The sequence below is a fragment of the Dipodomys merriami genome, unplaced genomic scaffold, assembly GCF_024711535.1.
Source record: "Dipodomys merriami isolate MVZ:Mamm:240054 unplaced genomic scaffold, mDipMer1.0.p SCAF_2, whole genome shotgun sequence".
Classification (NCBI taxonomy): Eukaryota; Metazoa; Chordata; class Mammalia; order Rodentia; family Heteromyidae; genus Dipodomys; species Dipodomys merriami.
The window spans coordinates 30067065-30087856 of record NW_027203381.1 but is presented as its reverse complement, the minus strand read 5'-3'; the positions used below and the strand labels follow the sequence as shown (position 1 = coordinate 30087856).

Sequence of the window (20792 nt, the reverse complement as noted above, 5' to 3'; positions counted from 1 at the left end):
AAGATCTATCTTTGCTGATTACAAATACCTGGTTAAAACACCTGTACCTACATGACAGTCTAAAATGGTCTCAAGATATCCTAGCCTTGGGGCATTCCATTCAAAGTCCTCTGGACTGTGAATTCATTGTGGTTTAGACCTAAAAATAGATTATCTGGAAGGGGCTTACCTGACCTTAAGAGCCCTTTTAGATCTGAAGAAAGGGTTGGAAATTTGAGTGTCCAACCTGATTTGACTAGGCTGGCTTGAAGATCATGGTACCCATACGTCCAATCTCTAAATGGTGGAAGATGTCTCACCAACAGTCAGCAAATCAATGCAGACCTCAGTCTCACAACCACAAGGAACTGAAGTGCCAGCATAAAGGATAGATAAGTGGTTCACACCTGGCATCCCAGCTACTTGGAAGACAAAAGTAGAAAGGAATGAGCTGCAAGGTTAGCTGGGACAAAACTGTGAAACCCATCTGAAAATTAAATTTAAAACAAAAATATTGGGGGCATGGCTCAAGTGGTAGAACACTTGTCTAGCAAGTACAATCCTTAGTACCACTAATAAGAATAGATATTTGGAAAGAAAGTGTTCTTAGAGCCTCTCTATGAGGCTCTCTCAGGTATCTTCCTTGTATTATTGTTTGTCTTTCTTTTTCTTAAAGTATGTATTACATTCTGATATGCACTTTGCTTTGTCTTTCTCAGTTTAAATTTGGGTTCCTCTAAGGCAAGGGCAATGTGTGTCTCAAATAGTGGTGTGTCCACAGTGCCTGGCTTAAGCATTCAATAGATACTTACAGTGAACAAAATGAATGAACCTTTTGAAACCGTTGGAAATGAGCTACTGAACAAGCAAAAGGTATTAGTGGTAGTGTATGCTTCAGTGCCTATTTAAATGAATAAAATAGCACTGAAAGCCAACTTTTTTTTTTTTAATTGTATTTTATTTTATTTGAGAACATACTGTACAGGGGGGCTACAATTACATGGGCAGGATAATGCATACATTTCTTACCAAGCATTGCAGCCTCCTCCTTTGTTTACCCTTCACTTCCCTTCCCCGCCTCCCCCCTCCCCCCACCCAATTTTACCCCCCTCCCCCCACCCAATTATACCCCCCTCCCCCCCCACACCGAAATTGTAAAGCTGGTTTTGACATGACATTTTGTACTTCTCATTGTTGCAACAGGTCCCCCTGAATCCTTAAACGACTTGTTTGTCCCCATCTCCTCCACATGTTATACTGACATCAAATATAGTGAAAGCGGGGGTTACACTGTGGGGGAGGGACATACAAAGCAACAAAGAAATAATCTTATAAATGCATTAGAAACACATGCATGAAAGAAACAAAAACATTAAAATACATATTTAAGGGTTCATTTTCCTAACATCACATTATCTGGCCTTTTCCGCTTGACTCATACCTATACTAGATATTGCAAATAAGGGAAACCATGGGACCTATGCTTCTTTGGGCCTGGCTTACTTCAGGACCAATGGAATAGAATTGAAAACCCAGAAATGAACCTACAGACCTATAGCCATCTAATCTTCGATAAGGAAGCTAAAACAATAGAATGGAAGAAAGACAGCCTCTTCAGTAAATGGTGCTGGCAAAATTGGTTAACTACATGTAGAAAACTAAAGCTAGATCCTTATATATCACCCTGCACCAGAATCAACTCCAAATGGATCAAAGACCTTGAACTCAAAGCAGACACTCTGAAAACATTACAGGATGGAATAGGAGAAACCCTAGGTCTCCTTGGCTCAGGTTTGAAAGCCAACTTTGAAAAATATTTGTAATTGTCATCTAGGTATACTGTAGTGCTTGACATCCCAAAAACTCTGTTTTCTTCTTAAAAGATCTTGAACTTTCTCAACTTTGGCATTTCTGAGGTTTTTCGAAAATGTCACCTTCATCTCCATATTGTGAGGGAATCACAATAGTTATAAAAGTCTGGCTATTAAATCTATGAGTGGAGACCGTATAGGATGACTCACTAGGGCTGAGCTTAGATATTAGATCCACCTGCTTCTAAAGTTAGTAAATAGATCCTCTACAATGTTAAACCCTAGAAAGGAGAAATTAGTTAATATTTAGATCTTCCTTTTCATTTACTTTTCTTTATTAGTTTCACAATTCTTGGTATAATACTTTGAAAATAATAGTCTTAATAAATGCTTGGTTTGATTGAATGTAGTTAAATTTAATTTCTAGTATGACAGTTATTGCACCAACAATGACTAGACCTCATTTTGAACAATGATCCTGGTCTATAAACACAATTTAAGGAACATTGAATATTTTTTTCCTAGTAGGCAGCAAATATAATACAAGAGCCGTAGAGAATTGGCATGGTTCTCAGTTTGGTTTTACACCAAGACTATGTTGTAAAGCTTTTTCATGATGCTTTATTACATCATCTTAACCAGGAAATTAAAGTGAGATGAAAATGTTATCTTTGTAAGATATAGTGCTCCTTTCCAAGAATTCTTAGCAGAAAAGTAACTGCCTTTGTGATAAAAGCATACCTTAAGAACAAGGAAGAAGTTGAGATTGGGGAGAAAAAGGATAAGCTACTGGGATATTGTTTATGGTCACTTTTATAAAGGTTGGATGTAGTTTTACTAACATTTTCTTTCTGCCTTCAAGGTTTAGTTTATGTGAATGATAGTTAGTACGTCCAGTGCAATCACATCAAAGTACATTTGGTGATCGCCAAACTGGGTTTTCTTCACCATTACACTTTTCCACATTATTTTGTCAGGCTAAAGAGGCCTGAGTAAGTCATAAAAATAAACAGAAAATCTTTACAATTGGTTAATTTGCACCAGGCTTTCTTTACCATAGCAGTTCCAGGATTTGGGAGATATCATTCATTATTGACATGTCAGTCGTACAGAGGTATCTTTAAAACAAATTAAAACAAATTCCTCTCATATCAATGAGCATGGATTTCCAGCTCTTCTTGTGTTCTGACTCCATTCCCCACAGCAGGGATCTCAAACTAATGTACTACATAAACCTACGGATGCCCTGGATACCCACAAGACCTGTGCAATCAGATTCCAGAGTCTGAGATCCCACCAGTGTTGTTTCTGAAGAGTAGCCTTGCTTTTCACCATCAGATTTGGCTATCTGTGGGGATCTGAAATAACTTACACAGTAATCTGAAAATGAAGTTAAACTCTGGTAAAATCCAGAGTCTTCATAAAATTCATAGATAAATATTCATGCATTTTTGTAATGAAGATATTTGATCATTGAAAAATTAGGAAGGTGCTGGATCTTGCAGTAAGATCTTATAGTAAGCTCTGAGCAAACTCCTCTTTCCTGGTCAGAACAACGCAAATCTGAACACCCCATCCTCCTTCTGGCTCTGTGATATTGTTCACTAGTTACCCTCTCCCTACCCTACCCCTGAGTATTCACCCTCTACTTCTTCAGCTACGCACAAAGCACCAACCAGAGCTTTACCTTCTCCACATCTTTCCAGAGTTTCCAGAACACAAAAATATCTGTATTTAAAAACTATTTCTTATAAAACTATTATTTTAATCTGCTCTAATGAACTTATTAACTCACATTCTTGTGTTGATCTCCAGTTAGGTCATCTGACTATTATTCTCATGAGAATTACGATCTCCTCTATTTGGGTTCTTCTATTTTGTTCAATTACCTAATGAATTTTGTTCAATTGCCTAATGAATTCTAGATCTTTAAAAAACCTATTTCAGAATCTCATTTCTTGCTCCCTTTTCCGGCTCTGTATTTATAAGCATATGGTAGTCTGTTTCCATATGTCAATGCTTTTGTGTGCAGTAGATATATGCTAAGTAGTAATATGTTGTTGTATTCTCATGAGCTGAAGCTCTGACTATCGAGATAAGTATTTGACCTGAAATTGAACTTAACTGGTGATTTCTATCTTTCACGGATTTTTTATTTTATTTTTGACACAATTTTACCCATTGAACCTGAAGTTTCAAAAGAAAAGCTTATAGTATGAGACAAATCTCATCTTTTAGTATATATCATTGTGATATCTCCATACAAGCATATAACATACTTGCATCAAATTCACTCCCTCTATTGCTCTTCCTTATTCTTCCCTGTTCTCTCCAGTTTTGAGTGGGTTTCACTATGCTATTTTCATACATATATATACATATGTATTAAGTAATGATATACACATAGACATGTATACATATATACATAATGATAAGTGTATATCATTACTTAATCGCATTCATCCCTCATCAATAACACTTTCCCTTCCCCTTCTCCTTTATTATTGCTCTTCCCCTCTGAGCAGCGCTCCTTTGGCAATCTTATGGGACATATATCTTTGTAAATAGAGGAAAATACTAAAAAAACTTTGGGGGTGAGGTTTAATAATTCTACTTGAATATGATGATACATTTTAATGCATCTTTATTTTATTTCTACATTAAGTATAATACCTGAAATGTGTGGAGTACTTTGCAGTTCACTGTGTTTTCATGCAAGCTTTCATTGGTCTTCACTACACCTACAAAATAGGAAGGTGTATATTATGATTCTTATTGTATTCGTGAAGGTTTGTGTGGACGCCTCTCTTGCCATCTCTTTTCACATGAGAAATTAGACATACAGTATGAGTTACCAGGTATATCAACCAAATCATCATGCATCTACCTTCACTGTATAGAATTTTTATTTTTAATTAAGTATTTAAAGAGTGAAAATGATTCATTACAAAATATTCAACACATCTATTTGATTATTCTGTTCCCTACCACATGTAAGTCCTGAGTGGCCAGGGAGCTGTCTGTCTTGCATACTATAATGGGAGGACAGAGACAGAAGGGCCACAGAACAAAGGCTGGATAAGGGAAGGTTTAAGTCTGAAATGGAAGGCTATGGTGAGTGAACCACTTAGAATAATGAGCCGGAGGGTGGCCAGGAGTGGATCTGACTCACCCATGTGACAGAGGCTGTGTTCCTCACTCTGCCTCCCCACACCCTGCCTCCCCGAATCTCACCCTCTCACACCCCGCCCCTCATACCTCACTCCCTCACACCCCAGGCTGGAACCACACATGTGAAGCTCCTTAGAAGTGTTTTTACTTACTACATTTCCACTTCTGATGCTCTTGGTCCATTTCGAAGATGCCTGCAACTTTGCATGCTGCTGGACAAGCAGTAGCAGTCCTCCAGGGAGCTAATTCCTAGCCTTGAAAGTGAGCCCAGCATGCAGCAAGGTTGTGAATCACTATGCCAAAATGAAGGAAGTTAGATGATTGACTACTGACCTTCCTCTGCTGCAAGCCCTTTAGCAACATTCTAGAGGTTTGTAAATGAGAGGTTGTCAGCATCACCTGGAAAGCTTTGACAAGACCCTTCCAGATCTCTTCAATTTTAGAATCAGGAAGTGGTGGAGTTTATAGCTAAGAATCTTGAGGAGATTTATAATTGCTTTTCAAAAAAAGAAAGGAGAAGGAGGAGGAGGAGAGGAGGAAGAGGAGAAGGAGGAAGGGAGAAGGAAGAGGAGAAGGAGGAGGAGGGAAGGAGGAAGAGGAGAAGGAGGAGGAAGGAAGGAGGAAGAGGAGGAAGAGGAGGGTAGGAGGAAGAGGAAGAGGAGGAGGATGAAGAGGAAGAGGAGGAGGATGAAGAGGAAGAAGAGGAGGAGGAGAAGAAGGAGGAGGAGGTAGGGAGGAGGAGGAAGAGAGGGAGGAGGAGGAGAAGGAGGAGGAGGAGGAAGAGAGGGAGGAGGAAGACGAGGAGGAGGAGGAGGGTAGGAGGAAGAGGAAGAGGGGGAGGATGAAGAGGAAGAAGAGGAGGCGGAGAAGAAGGAGGAGGAGGAGGAAGGGAGGAGGAAGAGGAGAAGGAGGAGGAGGAGAAGGAGGAGGAGGAGGAAGAGAAGGAGGAGGAAGAGGAGGAGAGGAAGAAGAAGAAGAAGAAAAGGAAAGAAGAAAGCCACCTTGCATAGATTCAGTGACTGGAACCCATCCTCCACAATGTGGTCCACAAAAGCTAGCCTTGAGAGCCTTGAGTTAAATCATGACAGATTAAATCCTGAAGTTCCTGTCCTCTTGGTATTCTGGCCCCCATACTTTATTCTTATAATTGTACTCATTCTAATTTTATGATACCAGTCATTTCTAGCTAGTTATAACTGCATCTTATTAAGAAAAGCATAGTATGGCTTTAGATCACAGTGATTAATTACTTTAACACTAGGAGTTATCTTTTGCTAAGCACCTATCATTGTAGAACTTCTCCCAGATATACTTGGATTTAAATCATCCTTAACTACAGACTAAAGGACTCCTATTTAAACAGTGTCAGGCATCAGCAAACAGATAGCAAACTGTTTTCTCCACCTCTAACTGTTCTCCACTGCAGCTTTTCCTACTTGATATTACCTAAATTTATGGAAAATTACTGAAACTGTGTTCTTCCTTATAAAGAAAAACTCTTAGTTCTTAATAATTGGTGGATGAACACTCATATCATTACTTTTAAGATTACATGAAATTCTAAGTAGGCTTAAAGAACACATTTTGTTTATTCATGGTATGGTTAATATTGACTTAAGGAACTTCATTCTTCAAAGCGTTTCATTACCTAGTATATTAATATAAAATGTACGCTGTTGTATAGATGAGGGAGCTCTACTTCTTTATTTATCTTGGGTGTCTGGTAGCAGGTGCTTTAAGATGACAAACTTTGATAGCTCTTGAGTAAAATAAGCACAGTACCATCTAGTGGTAAATGGCCATTATTACATATCTTAAATGTCCTCATTTTTTCAAATGATTAGAAGCACTCAGGCAACATATATGTGTATAGCATGTTTGTATACATATATATATGGGGGTATGTGTATGTGTGTGCATATATATATATGTAAAATGTATATATCCATACATATATGCATTTACAAATGCATATATAAAACTATCAGGCTTTTTAAAACATACTTTTTAATAACTTCATAGAGGATCAGAACTCAATGCTCTCAATGTTTCTATTTAAACAAAAGGCTTGTGATACTTGTTTTTCAATAGTTTATATATACTGAATGCTCTATAAAGCACTGAGTAGATTATTTCATTTAACCCTCCCCCATAAGAGTGCCCTCAAGAACCTATCATCATCCCATTTTATAGATGAGAAAACTAAAACTTGATTATATTAAGTGCCTTGTCCAGGGTTGAATGGACAGCAAGAAGGAAAGTCTATCAAGCTCAGCTCTTCCACTTCTACACTCTCATTACAACTCCCAGAGAAATTACCAATGAAAGAAAGTGCAAGAAACCTTTATGAAACGTGGTCTTTCTCTTCAGATTTCAAATTATCCAATAGGACAAAACCAATGCAAACTCAGGGTTTATGACAACTGTAAGTGTCTGCTATTGTGACTGCAAAATCTCTGGATTTCAGAGATTTGTGCTAAAATTTAACTTGAGACTTGATTATTTTTGTCAGTCATAGGGCTTAAATTCAAGGCCTAGGAACAGTCCTTGAGCTCTTTAGCTCAAGGTTGGTGCTCTGCCACTTTGAGCCACAGCTCCACTTCCAGTGTTCTGGTGGTTAATTAGAGATAAGCGTCTCACAGAGACTTTCTTGCCTGGGCTGTCTTTGAACCACCATCCTCAGATCTCAGCCCCCTAAGTAGCTAGGATTACAGATGTGAGCCACCAGCACTCAGCCTTGAGGATCTTTTAATAGTGCAAGGTGGTTTTAGTTGCAAGGGTGATGAATTACTTGAACACTGATACCTATCATTTGTTGAGCACCTGTTACATGTGGCCAGCACATCTATAGGCTCACCACACAAATCACTCTGAGGGTAAAATTTGTGGAGATGTAATAATTTGTCCCAATTTACAGTTATTAGCAGAGCCATGGGTGAATCCCCAATCCCCTGGCTGTGAAACTTGTCCCCCTTCCACCATGCCACCCCTGGAAAATAGCATTATAACATGGCACAAGGTGACAATTCTTTCTGTGCCCTATCACCTGTGCATCCCCTCATACTTAAACTAAGGAAACAAACTCCAGCTACTGCCAACTCCCCCCCTGCCCATCCATACTGCTTCCTTCTCTTAAAGCAGCAATGTTTTAATAGTTACTCGTTTACTTACTTAATTTGTTTTAATTGAGACAAGATTTCCCTATGTAGTTTCATCTGTCTGGGAACTCTCCCGGTAGCTCAGGCCAATCTCAAATTTATGATCCTCCTACCTCTAACTCTCAAGTGCCTGGAAGATAGGTGTGCATCACCATGCCCAACAGAAATGGTATTTTTTTAAGCTGCATTTCTATCATGTGGCTTTCCTCCTTCAAACCTGTTGTTAGATTCTGAACAAGGGCAAACCTTGCCTTCATGCTACAGTGCTTCTCCAGCCTTCTTCATCCTCCTAGCCCCATCATAAGCATATCCTATTTTGTACACTGGGCCTTGAATGTCACATTATGTCATGGCTTGTGGTTATCTCTCTGTGTGACTAAGTCATGTCTGTGTCCTCACTCAAATCTTAGCTTCCTGAGTCAGTATGCCTTGGAACCTCCAGGACCTACCATAGTTTCCTGAACCTAATGACCTAGATTAGCTTATTAAGCCAGACCCAATGACCAATGACCTAGAATTAGTACTTCACTTTTCCTTACATTAAACTTTGAATTGGATGAATACAAGAATGAAGCATATATACCTATGATTTCCTATGTGGCATGCCCTATTCCACGTGTTTTCCAGGCATCTCATTTAATCCTCACTGTAATTATCTGAGGATGGTTGGCTCCAAGATAAAGGACAGAGAGATTTAGTGACATCTCTGATGATTTATGCAGGACACACACCAACACCTGTGTGAGCCTTACAGGTGTGTGGCATTGTCCCTTTAGAAATCAAAAACATTGAGAGAAACTCAGAAATTTGGCTTCTCTACTGAATCACTTCCCGGTTATTTTTTTCACTTGATCAACAGCTCCTGTGATGTTAAGCCACTTTGGGTGTGGCATCTATAATACAGAAACAAATAACCAGCCTTTCCACAGAGTCCACTAAGTTTTGAATGGAGGTAGAGAGTAGGGTTCTAAGGTGGCACCCAGGAGACTATAGATTGAGAAAGTCACCCTTGACAAAGTGATTCAGATGCGAAATTATGATGAATAAAGTATTAGATGAGAAAGCAGCAGAGGTCAGATTTTAAAATAAGAACTACTTTGCAAGCTGTATTTAGATTAAAAATAATGGGAAGTTAATTAGAAGCCCTTGCCAGTGGCATGTCAAATTTATGGGAGAAATTTACAATTCTCGTGCCATTTGAAAGAAATACTTGGAGTGGGAAAAGAATGGAGACTGGAGGAAAAGACTCACACAGCCATGCCATTTCTCCAGGAGTAATTTGCTTGCTAACTTGAAACATTAGATAAATAATGCTAGCACATGTAAATGATCTCCTTAGTATTTTTGATAGACAGAGAGGTTGTAACTTTGAAGTCACTTAAATCTGAGTTTTTCCAATTACAATAAATAAGCATCTCACTTGGTAAGTTATTTGTATTTATTTGCCCCAAAACAGAGATGTATCAATGTTTTCCCTTTGACATGACCTACAAGAACATTTCTTTGTTCAAATATACTGTTTGTGACCTAGGAACTACCACATTTTATTGATCACTTTTCCATTAAAGAACTCTTTTAATTTACAGATGAAGAAAGTAAGGCTCTAAGATTTTAAGAGACTAAGAGAGTACGAATTGTAGTAGAGAAACTGTGTTTAAAATTCTAAGTCCAGTATTCCATGAGGCTAAGCATGAGTCTCTTCCCTTCATTGAGAAAACATTATTTTAAGAAATTACTAAAAGCAATATCAAGCTGGATGCTGTTAGTAATGTCTTTCATCCTAGCTGCTCAGAAGACTGAGATCCAGAGGATCACTGAGGGCAGCTCAGACAGAAAAGTCTGTGCATCTTAGTATCCAAAATAACCATCAAGAAGAAAGGCTAGGCATGTGGCTCAAGTAGAATACCAGCAGGCACAAGGCCTTGCATTCAAACGCCAGTACACACACACGCACACACACACACACACACACACACACACACACACACACACACACACACACACACAATACCAAAATCCAAGTGCAGAACACATGAAAGTTCTATGTAACTTATTTTTGTTAGTGGGGTGACTTGCATAATTGCTTAAATATTAATGCTCTTATAAGTACCGCGCATCTTAACACATATAAACTTAGTTATGGGAGCCAGACTTTGGGTTTTCATTTTTCCTTATGCTGATTTTGGAAGTAAAATCCGCATAGACTTCACTGGACCTTCAGAATCTAGAGATCCTGTAGTATACTTGGCCTAGAGGAGAATGTGGTACAAAAAAACTTTGCTTGTTGGTAGGCCTGTCCCTTGTTATGTGGTTATTTCCAAAATCAAGAAACCATAAAATCTGTTTAAAGAAACAATAGAAAAGAATGGTGCCAAGAAAACATGGTCACATACAATGCCAAGTACTTACCAATAAGAGTTCAAGAGATGTTCCTTTTGTTTTTTTAAAAATAATACCAGAAAGTTGGGTGATGCTGGCTCACACCTATAATTCTACTACTCTGGAGACTGAGATCTAAGGATCAGCAGTTTGATGCCAGCTAGGGCAGGAAAGTCCATGAGAATCTTCTCTCTAATTAACCACAAAAAGCTGGAAATAAAGTTGTGGTTCAAGTGGTAGAGCACTGGTCTGGAGCAAAAAACCTCAGGGACTGTGCCCAGGTCCTGAGTTTAAAACTGGCACGCACACACACACATACGCACACACACACACACACACACACACACACACACACACATACACACACACACACATACGTATTGTCAGAAGTGAATGAAGAGACAGTAGTCAGACTGAGGAGCTGTTTAGGAAAAAAGCAAATATAGTGTACACATTTCTTAGGACCTGAAACATGTATGTACTTCATTGCAAAAAGACAAAATATTTATTAGCAAATGCTAGCAGTGAAAAATGAACCTGAACAAGGCAAAGATATAAAAAGGAACTGGAACTCACACAGGTGCTAGAACATGAAATGGGACAACTGACTTTGCAGAACTCTTCAGAAGTGTTTTTTTGGGGGGGAGGGGGCTGGGTTTTTTTGACAAGCTAAACATAAACCAACCACTCACCAATTTAACTCAGCCTCTAAGTACTTAACAAGAAAAGAAATGGAAGTATAGGTCTGTCTAAAGGCTTTTATATAATTGTTTTTAGCCACTTTGTTCCTAACAGCAAAAACTAGGTCAATTCATATGTCTACCAACGAGTAAGCTGATAATCAATTTGTGATATTCCATGGAATCAGCAATTAAAAGAGCAAACTGTTGACACATGAAACAGTATAGATGAATCTCAGAATAGACTATCATTTAGGAATTATACAAAATGGTGACAGAAAACAAACAGATGAGATTGCTTGGGAAGCTCAAAGGAAACATGTAGTGTGACTGGATATGTTTATTAATCTTGGACTGGTGATGGTTATTGAAATGTTCTATCAGTACTTCAGGACAAATAGCAAAGTATAGAAACAGAATTCCTGACTATCCTTAGTAGAAAGTGACAGTTACTTAAGTCAGATTTGCTAGTCAGTTCTGTAGCCAAGAAATTACTTGTTCTTATCTAGGCTAGTCAGATCTGTGACTCACTCCTGCTGCATAGAATTGGTCATAAAGAGCTTATCCTAACGTGTCCTTTTCGCCTTGTCTTCCTGACCACTTCAACTTGCCCTTTTGGCTGTTTCCAAACTTCATACTACTAAAAAGATATAAATAAATGAAAACATCTTGAATACTCAAATGCAATTTATTTTTGTTTAATTTTTCTTGTAAAGGTGATGTACAGAGGGGTTACAATTGCATAGGTAAGGTCATGAATACATTTCTTTTTGAACAATGTCACCCCATCCTCATTTTCCCCTGCCCCCCGCAGCTGCTCTCTCTCCCAGTTGTAAAGTTCATTTCCAACATAACGTCTGGTGAATATCACTGTTGTGTTGGTTTACCCCCTGTCCCACTGTTTTCCCTTCCCTTCCCCAAATCAGATAAACTTATATACAAGACAAAGGGTATAGAAATAAAAAAAACAATAACCATAGGGAATAAATCAGAAATTAAAAGAACGAAAGCAGAAATAACTGCAAACAGTACACCAAAAAAGAAAAAGAAAAAACATCTTCTTGTTTCCATTTTGATAAGCATCATTTTATATTGTCATATGTACATAGCTATTGAGCTATTGTGATCCTCTTTAAGAATATCCTAGACATATTCTAGTTATTACAAATGAGGGAAAACATGCAGCTGTCATTCTTTGGGTCTAGCTTGCTTCATTTAATATAATTATTTTAATATCCGTCTGGACGTTAGAATTTAATCTGTTCTTTCATTTTTTGAGAGGTCAGAATGCACAGTAGGGAAAATGCTTTGAATTAGACTTGATTTCCCATGTCCATTTTGCTTCTGATTGGCCTTGCCCCTTTGCGTTTGTCTTTAACTTCCCTGTTTTCTTACATGTAAAATGGGGATCTCAGGTGTATTTCAAATGTAATTGCAAGGACCACTGCAATATTCAGTCAACAATTTATTTGCTGTTATATGTCCAACCCTAGAGCTCTCTATGTCAGCCCCCATGACAGCTGGACATGTGAAGGGTAGATGGACATAGAAAGCAGTTTTCCTCCCCATGTACTTTGGGCTGACGTGCTCACTCTGCTTTAATTGTAGTACACCTGGTGGATATTTGGAACATCATAGAAGCCCTGCGGGAAAATGCTCTGAACAACCTGGACCCAAACATAGAACTCAATGTGGCCCGCTTAGAAGCCGTGCTCTCTACCATTTTTTACCAGCTCAACAAACGGATGCCGACCACTCACCAAATCCACGTGGAGCAATCCATCAGCCTCCTACTGAACTTCCTGCTTGCTGCCTTTGATCCGTAAGCTCTCTCTGATTCTACATGCTCCATTTCAATTTACTTTTGCACTCTTCCAGGTCATTTTTGCAAGTATGTGTGTATGTGGGGGGTGGGAGGGTTAAGAGAGAGAGTATGTATATGTGTGTGTGTGTGTGTGTGTGTGTGTGTGTCTATACAAATATGTATACATATCGCCAGTCCTGGGGCTCAAACTCAGGGCCTGGGCACTGCTCTTGAGTTTCTTTTTGTTCAAGGCTAGCACTCTACCACTTTGAGCCACAGCACCACTTCTGGCTTCTTCTGTTATGTGGTATTGAGGAATCGAATCCAGGGCTTCCTGCATGCTAGGCAGGCACTCTACCATTAAGCCACATTCCCAGCCTTTGCAAATGATTTTGTAGAGTATCACTTTCTTTTCTTTATCTGATGCTTATGTCAATGAAGTCTCTTCTGTGATTGATATACACTTTAAAGTCTGTGGGAAAGACTAGAGAGTAAAATAGTGCCTTGGGGCGGGGAAGAGAGTGTCATTTTATGAGCTCACCTTTATTTTCACTCATCATCCTGCACTTCCTATCCACTATGGGCATTTGAGTGTGTGGTGTGATCCTGGGCATGTGGAGAATTTAATGAAGCGTGAGTGGGAGGATGTTTTTTTGTATGGTTTTTTTTAAACTTTTTGCTAATTGTCTAGGCCAATGTTTCTGAGGTGTCATAACAAGACCCTAGAGTAGACAGGAAAGAAATTGAAAAGTTTTCTTGACTAGCCTATGCTTTTACCCATGACTTGTGTTAAATGGACTGATCAGTTATGGGCTGCCATAAAACAAAGTCAGTGCTGGTCTGCAAACAACACTGTCGTCCATAGAGCACAGTTGAAACACAGCCTCATTATAGGATAATTTCCCCTCATAGAATCAGAACTCTGGAGCTGGCTGACATCTTCAAGACTGTTTGCCCAAATCTCTCATTTTCTAAATGAAAGAAATGAAGCACAAGCAAACTGTCCTTTATCCAGTGACTTGCAGCGTGTTAGTGGCTGAGTGGAAACCTAAGTATTCTACCTAGGCTACTCTTCCCAGGTGTCTGCAACAGCCTGGTGAAATGCAAAAGTGGCCCTTAATTCCATGACCCCTAAGATTTCACAAGGGTTTTCCTCACTGCCCATCATCTGGATGTAGCATCACCAACTCTTCAATCACCACTTGTTTTGAATATTAAAAAGGAAAATGGCTAACGTGACCTTTGGCAATCAAATGTGAAGATTTTGACGATTTTGTTTAGTCTTCTTGTCAGGCTAATAGTTGGAAGCATGTACTCCATCAGTGGAGATGTTCTGGACAAAGGCCATCAGCCATTGCTTTGCAATCTAGAGTGGTAGCAGAATAGTCCCTGCTTGGTTTTACAAGTACATATTATTGTCTCCATGAAGAAATTCCTGGAGTTGAAGTAAGTATTTTGTTTTCAACAGGAAAAATAGGCCTTATTTCAATACCTCATCAAATCTATTTAGAGTCTATGTCTACTGGATCATAGAGGCAAATCTTGATCACCATTCTTTGGAGCAGAGTTTGTTGTTCTAACTTTGTATAATAACCTTAGGAGAAAAGATTACATCATTGCCATTCCAATGACCTAACTTCTCCCAATGACTTAACTTCCTTCCACGAAAGGTCATTCTATAGTGATCCTTAAGCTTTATCTGTCAAAAAGACAATGAGATAGTCTTTCTCCCCTTTTAGTTGTTTTTGTATGTGTTTGAAAATTATTTTTGAGTTTTTATTAATATCAATGAGTTGTACAATGGTGTCTTATTATAATATATCCATTTGTGGATGCAGCACATCTTAATGAGAGCCAAACCCTCTCTCCTCCCTTTTGTCCCTTCCTAAACAAGCCTTGTGAAATAAACTCTCAATGAGTCATGCAACTTGATAGATTTCTTGCTGCTTCTGTATAGCTGTGTTCTGCTGGACTGCTTGGGACTTATTTGTTATAAGTTCTGTTAGAGTGCTGCTGTTGAGACAAAATAGCTGAGATAATCTGTTTATATGGAAGAAAGATTTATTTTGACTCATGGCTTCAGTCTGAGGTCACTTTGTTCCATTCCTTGTAGAACCATTGCAAAGCACATCGGTCATGGTAGGCACATGTAGCAGAAGACATCTGTTCTGCTCATGACAGCTGGGAAACAATGAGGAGGAGTGGGTTTGCAGAGTCTCAAGATCCATTTCAAGGACTCATTCCTAAAGACCTGACTTCTTCCCAATGGGTTCCACCAATTCAAACTAATCCTTTGGTGTATGTGCTTTTGTGGGAGATTTAAAATCTTCTTCACAACAAAATGTAATAAAAGAAAACACAAAAAGAAAAATATCTTTTTGTACCAATTCTGGAATATTACTAGAAGAGTCATAGAAAGAAGACCAAGATGAAAACATAAATTATACCTATTCCCTAAATACAACAATTAGGACCAGATTAATGATAAGGATGTTTTGTGAAGTATATGTCATTCAAACTGATAACAGTTAGACATTTCACTTCTGTTTTTTCTCATTCTGTGCTGGGGTTTTGAGCTTCATGCTTCACTTTTTCTTATGTCATTCATGGGGCTCTAACTCTGGGCCTGGGTGCTGTCCCTCAGCTCTTCAGCTCAAGGCTAGTGCTCTACCACTGGAGCCACAGCACCACTTCCAGTTTTCTGGTGGTTTATTGGAGATAAGAGTCTCACAGACTTTCCTGCGCAAGCTGGCTTTGAACTGTGATCCTCAGATCTCAGCCTCCTGAATAGCTATGATTACAGATGTGAGCCACCAGCACCTGGCTTCATGTTTCACTTTTATTTAGAAACATTGGTGAGATCTTTTTTTAGAAACAGCTGTAAATGTACCCTAAATGATTACTGATATGATGTCTAAATCACTTCAAGACCAGTAAATGCTAATTTTAAGGACTAGCACGAAGAAAGGGGAAATTCATACAAATGTTCAGAAGAAATATTTATTACCTACTCTTCTTACATGTAGGAAAGCTCCTAATATATATTTCAGTAATGTTGATTGCAAGCTACATAAATACATCCAACTCACTGAAATCTCATTGCAGAGATTTTTAAACACATCTACAACAAGACAAAAGTCTGAAGACACTAATGTTTTTCTTCTCTCTCCTTTGGCATAGTGGATGTGTATAGGCAGTTTTACCACTACTCGAGTATTTCACCTGATCACTTTTGAAATTTTAATATGAAATGGAAACCATCAGGAAGTACAACCAACTGGAAATGTAACTTTAAAAATGAATATAAGGAGAGCAACTTAAGAATAAAATGAATGCTTGACTATTTCCTATAATAGTAAACTTCTGTTTACCCAAATGGGCTTCCGTATGGAAATCTGATGTGGCTTCCTACCACCCACTATAGAATACAACTCTTGAAATCAAACTTCTATATTTTGGCAGCTATGAATGCACCCGATACTAGTAAAACAAAGATGTGCAGTTGCTATTATAGAATCACAGAAACCTTTAGAGAATTTTCTTCCACTGGCTTTATTTTCAATGGATAATTTTTTCAAAACCAGGAAAAATATCCACAATAAAAAAAACTGAGGACTTCAGAATCTGGTCTATGAAGAAGTTATGGGGTTTTTTGGTTGTTTTTTGGGGGGGGGAGGGGGTCTGGTCGTGGGGCCTGAGCTCTGGGCCTGGACACTGTCCCTCAGCTCTTCAGCTCAAGGCTAGCACTCTACCACTTGAGCCACAGCACCACTTCCGGCTTTTTTTGCTTATGTGGTGTTGAGGAATTGAACCCAGGGCCTCATGCATGCAAGGCAAGCGCTCTACCACTGAGCTACCTTCCCAGCCCTGAAGAAGTTATGTTAAAAATAGGAAATGTATTACACCTAGCCAAATCAATTATGAAATAATGACAAAAGCCCACTTCACATGTACTGTATGTCTTCCCGAAAATCAGATTCACCTTCCCTCAGCCATAAGGTCCCTGAGAGTAACTTTTCCCCAAAATCTGGATCTTAGTTCTCCTTCAAGCATGCTGCAGATGATAATCAGTTTCATGGCTACTAGATTTCTCTGTTCAAGTGGGTGCCAGTGGCTCACACCTGTAATCCTAGCTACACAGAGGGCTGAGATCTGAGGATTTTTGTTTTTGTGTCTAAGTTACTCTCTTACAAAGATAAGGCACACAGTTAGATATAATTAGTTGGATGACACACAAAGTTAGGAGGCTGCACTTGATCCCATAGTGTGTGCCAGGTTCACCATTCTGTCACTGAAGAAACAGTTCCTAGAGTCTAAATGATTTTGTTCGTCCTGACTTTCCTTTTAAAACTGAGTATTTCCCTGGGAAGGAAGTTACCTAATACCAGCTTCTCAGCAGAGCATTTCTGTAGCTACAACTCTCCTTTCTAAGGACTCTATGGAAAAGAACTGACACTCCTGGAAAGAGGAGAAATCAAGAGATATCAAGAGTAGGAGGAGTAGGATCAAGAGAGAAGAAGATGGTACATTCGAAAACAGCCAGAGCTCGAGCCAGTCCCTTCCTCTTGTCTCCTTCCTCACGAACCCAGAAAGTGGCCCACCCCCTCTACTTATTCACTACCAGCAGGACTGTTCTTCAGAGTCTATCTATACACTGGTGTAGCTTCCCCTTCCACCTCTTACCACGTATCAGTGGAAGGGAGGAGAGATCTCTTTGAACTATTCAGAGATCTTTATTATTATTATTTATTAGGAAATAGAGAGAAGCTCAAAAGAAAATCAACACAGTAGAAAGTTACACGATGAAACTACAGCCTTTTTGAGAGGCATAGTCACTAATTCAGTCTTGGAGACCTTGGTCTCTAGTAGTCAAGGTCCCATTCTTCTCCAGGTCCCTACTGTCCCTTGCACACAAGACTCTACTCCTCTTTTGCACTCTGTGTTTGAATGGCTGACATTTACATGATGCTTAGGATGGAATGCTGTTTTCTTTTCCTTCTTGATAGGACCATGCCCAGCACAAGAATGAACTAATGAGCAAAGTCAAAGATTGACTTTTCTTATCGCTGCCATTTCCTCTCATTTTTTGTCTGAGATTAAATTCTTCTTAATCTCAGAAAAGACAACACTACCAAGTTTTCTTCTTGATCTCAGAAAAGATGTCACGATGCATTATCGAGGCGCCTGAGTATGGTTGGCATGAATTCATGCCCTTTATGTCAGGTGTTCATAACTATCAATATGGTTCATCCAAATTTCACAGACTTCTTACTTTCTCCTCATTTCCCTGCAAAGTGCTCCCAACTTCAACCTGACTTCATCTTATTTCAATTCAATAATACCTTGCTTCTTAGAACAGTTTCTCAGAAAGTAGATTATGTGGCATTGCTCTTGGTTTGGTTTATTTTTGCAAATATATTCAGTCATTCAAAATCATAGTAGCATAGCTATTTTCTTATTTGCAAGTGAAACTGTTTTTAATGCCAATTTTTTCTTTTCTGTCTTTTTTTTTTCTTTTTGTCAGTTTTAAGGCTGAACTCTGGGCTTGAATGCTGTCACTAAGTTCTTACGCTCAAGGTTAGCGCTCTACCACTAGAATCACAGCTCCACGTTTGGCTTTTTGTGGGTAATTGGAGATAAAAGTCTCAGGACCTTCCTGCCTGGGCTGGCGTCACACTGCAGTCCTCAGCCTCCTGACTAGCTAGGATTACAGACATGAGCTAGTAGTACCCATTTTAATTCAATTCCTTATTGATAATGATAATAATGACAATATCATTATCATAGCTAAGAGACATCAGCATTTACTGTGGGCCAACAATCTCACTGACCCAGCCTTGCATTATTATTAAAATAATCCTAGCAGAGGAGCAAAGGAGGCCGAGACCTGGACAGGTTATATCACTTGCATATTACTTCATACTAAGTGAAGGGGGTGAACGCAGCAAAGATCACTTTGTTTGAGCAGTTGATATATATTGAACTCTGTATTTCCTATTATCTCTCTCTCTCTTTTTTTTTTTTTTTTTTTTGTCAGTCGTGGGAGCTGAACTCTGGGCCTGGGCGCTGTCCCTCAGCTCTTCAGCTCAAAGCTAATGCTCTACCATTTGTGCCACAGCGCCACTTCTGGCTTTTTCTGCTTATGTGGTGTTGAGGAATCAAACCCAGTGTCTCATGCATGCGAGGCAAGCACTCTACCACTGAGCCACCTTCCCAGCCTCCATTACATCTTTTTAAAAAGAGAGGTAGTAAGCTTCTTAGGTGCATGAGGCATCTTAAGATTCTGCTCATGCTCATAGCCTTCCCAGTCTGTGGCTGTTATATATATTTGACAGAGACACTGACAATTTCCAACATTTAGATTAGGTCCTTTGTCTTCATGGTCTCAAAGCATGAGTCCATGGACACAGAAGAACTAAAATTGCAAAGAGTTATTGGAGAAAATAGTTAGTGAGCTCCCACTAGACAGTAGCAGTCCCCTGTGCGAGCACTGTCTGGGGTGCATTGTACAGGTGTTTATAAGGTATCACATTGGGAAATCTGTGGGTCATAAGAGTCCCCAGATCTAAGCACAGCTTCCACACAACCTGCAGGAGCTAGCTCTCCATGCATTGTTTAGCCCTCTTGACTGGATGCCTCTCCAGCTCACGCCTCTGGGGTTCAATCAGTCTGCTGTTCACATGCAAGTCTTTCAAGGTCAATGAGCCTTGACTTGATGTCTAGGAGCCTGCATGAACAGCTGCTCAAGGCCATAGTTAGGGACACAGAACCGCAGGAGGTGGATCTCTACTCAGATTGCCTAGCCAGGTTCTTGATCTGCTTTCTATAGGGTATATTCAATTTATTTTACGATGATGAAAAGTCTTTGGAGAATTATTCTATTTTAACATCATGTAGGAATCTGGAGCAAAATGTTTTCCACCAGAACAAAATCTATAGTTTACCAGAGACCATTTTATGTACATTTTGGAATTCAGGATGTGCTAAGAAAAAACACTCCCCAGGCAAAGTAAGCACATTTTAAATACTTAGGTATAGGGAATAATAGAGAAATACTTTAACTTAAGTTTTACACTGTAACATCACAGTCAATTTTATGACAACTACCCAGAATGACAGATCTTTCATCGGATAGTCTTATGCCAAGAGGACAAAAGTGCTGGCATTTCCTTTCTGTGGGACATATCACACCTTACACAGCCATCTGAGCATCCATTCCCACTTCTGTTCCCCCACCCTACACTGCCATGAAAGAGATCACAGTGAGGAGTACAAGATGTTCTTAGAAGTCTGCCGTAGTTTGAAATTTTAAAAAAGATTCTGATAGTACATAGTTACAGAGTACACAGCCATTGTCCTGTGTGCCAGTGAATTAAATGGCTCATGTTTGAGACTGTGTGAATGTGTGACAGAGAAGGAAAGAGAAAATTCTATGGAAGGTCCTCTTTCCTTCTGTTATGAATATGACTACAACTAGGTGTTTAAACTGTGCTGAGTTGGCCTGGCAAGTAATTTTTCTTAGCACTTCCTAAATTCCAAAATGTCCATAAAATGGTCTCCAGTACACTACAGACTCTGGTGAACAACATTTTTGTTCACGATTCCTACATGCTGCTAAAATGGAATCATTTTCCAAAACCTTCTCATCACTGTAAAATTAATTGGATATTCTTAATGTTGTTCTTCTTTGGTTAGACTAGCACTTTGTATGAGTAGCTGACAGAATTTTAAGAAGGTGTGAGAGTCATTCCAACAGTAGTGGCTCTTCTCATTCTAGAGTCCCCGGCAAACTCACCTGATCCAGGCTAGG

General features: G+C 39.2%; 1 protein-coding gene across 14 annotated transcripts in view; it reads left to right on the top strand.

The window, feature by feature from the left end:
* The window catches only part of Dtna (dystrobrevin alpha), a 333587-nt gene that overhangs the window by 224040 nt on the left and 88755 nt on the right, over positions 1-20792 (top strand). For all 14 annotated transcript variants that reach the window (XM_070029341.1, XM_070029340.1, XM_070029345.1 and 11 more), the window contains one exon: positions 12787-13000. In XM_070029341.1, coding sequence (XP_069885442.1) covers positions 12787-13000 — 214 coding nt within the window. The remainder of the gene's footprint in view (positions 1-12786; positions 13001-20792) is intronic.